Raw genomic sequence first — 2,390 nt, forward strand, 5'->3', positions numbered from 1 at the left:
GAAATAAAACAATTCTTATCTTGAAGATATGTTTCCGCCTCTGAAGCAATGTGGCGCTAATCCAGCTGTCCTATGTATAGCCAATCTCATCTTCTAGGTGAACAGAGAGTGTATTATCGACAGAGAGAGCAACAAGGAGCAGTTGATAGAGCTCGAGAACGTGACACAACATTAACTTCTTGGTTCAAATCAAACCAAAGTGATATAAATGCTCGCCCTTTTTTGTATCGCGAAATTCCTGGAAACTACGTATTCAATAAGAAAAATACATGTTGGACACACAGACAACGACCATGCAGTATTGTCAGCAGAATATACTCTGTGAGTCTAAGAGAAGTTGAAAAGCTTCATTTGAAGCTGTTGTTACTTCATGTTCCTGGAGCCACTTCCTATGAGGACTTAAAGACAGTAGAAGGAGAAATTTTACCATCGTTTAAAAAGCTTGCATCAGACTAAGATTATTAGACGATAACGAAGAACTAATCAATACTTTCAGAGACATTCTAAATCAATATTTAGAATGTCAGGTCAGTTACTCAATTTGTTTGCCATGACTTGCTTATTTAACCATCCACAAAATGCCCTTCAAATATGGAATAAATACAAAGAAGATATGATTGAGCATTTAGTTACAAAGCACGATGAATCCACTGCCGAAAATTTGGCTTTACATTCATTGAGTGGCGTATTCAGAGAACATGGAATCTCTTGCAGCACGTTTGATTTGCCAGAACCCATTGGACAAAGACAGGATAATGACATGCCCATTGAACCTGCTAATATAAGTACTTTAAATCACGAACAGCTTCAAGTGCTACAAACTATAATGGAAGCTGTTGCTGCAGTTGATAGAAGCCAATTAGAAAATGGAAATTGTTTCTAGCTAGACGCCCCCAGTGGTTCTGGAAAAACATATCTTTTCAATATGTTACAACATTATCGTACTGCTAACGGAATTACTGTAAGCATAGCAGCATGGACAGGTATTGCTGCTACATTATTGACAAATGGCAAAACTATTCACAGCATCTTTAAGTTACCAGTGCCATTTACAGAAAATAGTGTTTGCAATGTACCACCAGATTCAGAACACGCTATCAAACTTTGATGCATACAAGTTTTTATAGTTGATGAAGCATCAATGATTCCCAGTTATGCTTTAAAAGCAATAAATAGGTGCTTTAAATACATAATGGGAAACGAGGCAATATTTGGAGGAAAAATAATTCTACTTGGAAGCGATTTCAGACAAACTCTTCCAATTGTTCCCCGAGCTCATTCAGTAGCTATCATTGATGCATGCATTAAAAGATCACATTTATGACATAATTTTCATCACCTTAGGTTAACTCGAAATATGAGGGCAGATGTTAATGAACAAGAATTTTCTAAGTGGCTACTTCTCCTTGGCAATGGTTCCCTAAACAGTGTTCTCCAAGATGTTCCACTACATACTGCTGACGTACCTACTTCTTTCTGCTATCAAACATCACTTGTTCCAGAAATTTCCAGCAACTGCAAGCCAGAAGAAATGGAAACACAAGTAATTTTATCTCCTAAAAATTCTGACTGTCTTGCCATAAATGAAAAAGTTCTTAATATTATACCAGAGGCACTTAAAACGTACTTAAGCACAGATCCAGTGTCCTGCAATAATGAGGAGAAGGTTCAGAACTATCCATTTGAATTCATAAACTCACTCACTCCATCCGGTATGCCTCCTCATCGCCTCAACCTAAAAGTAGGGGCTATTGTAATGCTGCTAAATAATCTTTCGATCAGTCAAGGATTATGTAATGGAACTCGCATGAAAGTGAAAAGACTTCATGAACATTGTGTAGAGGTATCATTGGTAACAGGCTTCAACAGATGCTCTGTTCTAATTCCCAGAATTAAACTTAGCCCAAGTGATGCAAATATTCCATTCACACAAAACAGACTTCAGTTTCCACTTCGACATGCATATTCAATGACAATTAATAAGGCTCAAGGGCAAACATTTGAAAAAGTTGGATTATATTTGCCTAAACCGGTATTTTTTCATGGCCATTTATATGTCGCATTTTCAAGAGCACGAGCTATGAACAATATCAAAGTAAGAGTTATCACACTCAATCGGGATAACAGACAAGGCCAAAAACGTGGTGTGACATACACACAAAATATTGTCTAACATGAAGTACTGTGAAGACCACAGCACCAGCTAGCATCACTACCACACCAGCCGATCCATCATTACACATCCACATTAAGGCTCCTATGTGGGGTGTGGTTGTACTTTACAGGCATCTAGTTGCACTTTTCGAAACATCAGAATTCACATCTCCTCACGTTACTTTAATATATTTCATGATGAGAACATATTTCATATACTTTCTAATTTTGGCACA

The 2,390-nt window shown here is 37.4% G+C and overlaps 1 protein-coding gene across 1 annotated transcript; it reads left to right on the forward strand.

Annotated features, from left to right (window-relative positions):
• The first annotated feature begins 1,357 nt into the window (after positions 1 to 1,357).
• Positions 1,358 to 2,173, forward strand: LOC149133322 (ATP-dependent DNA helicase PIF1-like). Its single transcript, XM_089360616.1, has one exon. It carries the CDS (start codon positions 1,358 to 1,360, stop codon positions 2,171 to 2,173), a length of 816 nt encoding a protein of 271 aa, XP_089216742.1.
• Positions 2,174 to 2,390: the final 217 nt, after the last annotated feature.

This window comes from Octopus bimaculoides, chromosome 11 (genome assembly GCF_046866305.1).
Source record: "Octopus bimaculoides isolate indiv1 chromosome 11, ASM4686630v1, whole genome shotgun sequence".
Taxonomy (NCBI): domain Eukaryota; kingdom Metazoa; phylum Mollusca; class Cephalopoda; order Octopoda; family Octopodidae; genus Octopus; species Octopus bimaculoides.

Excerpts from the sequence above, each read along its gene's own strand:
- LOC149133322 (XM_089360616.1), top strand. The coding sequence starts at position 1,358 with ATGAGGGCAGATGTTAATGAACAAGAATTTTCTAAGTGGCTACTTCTC.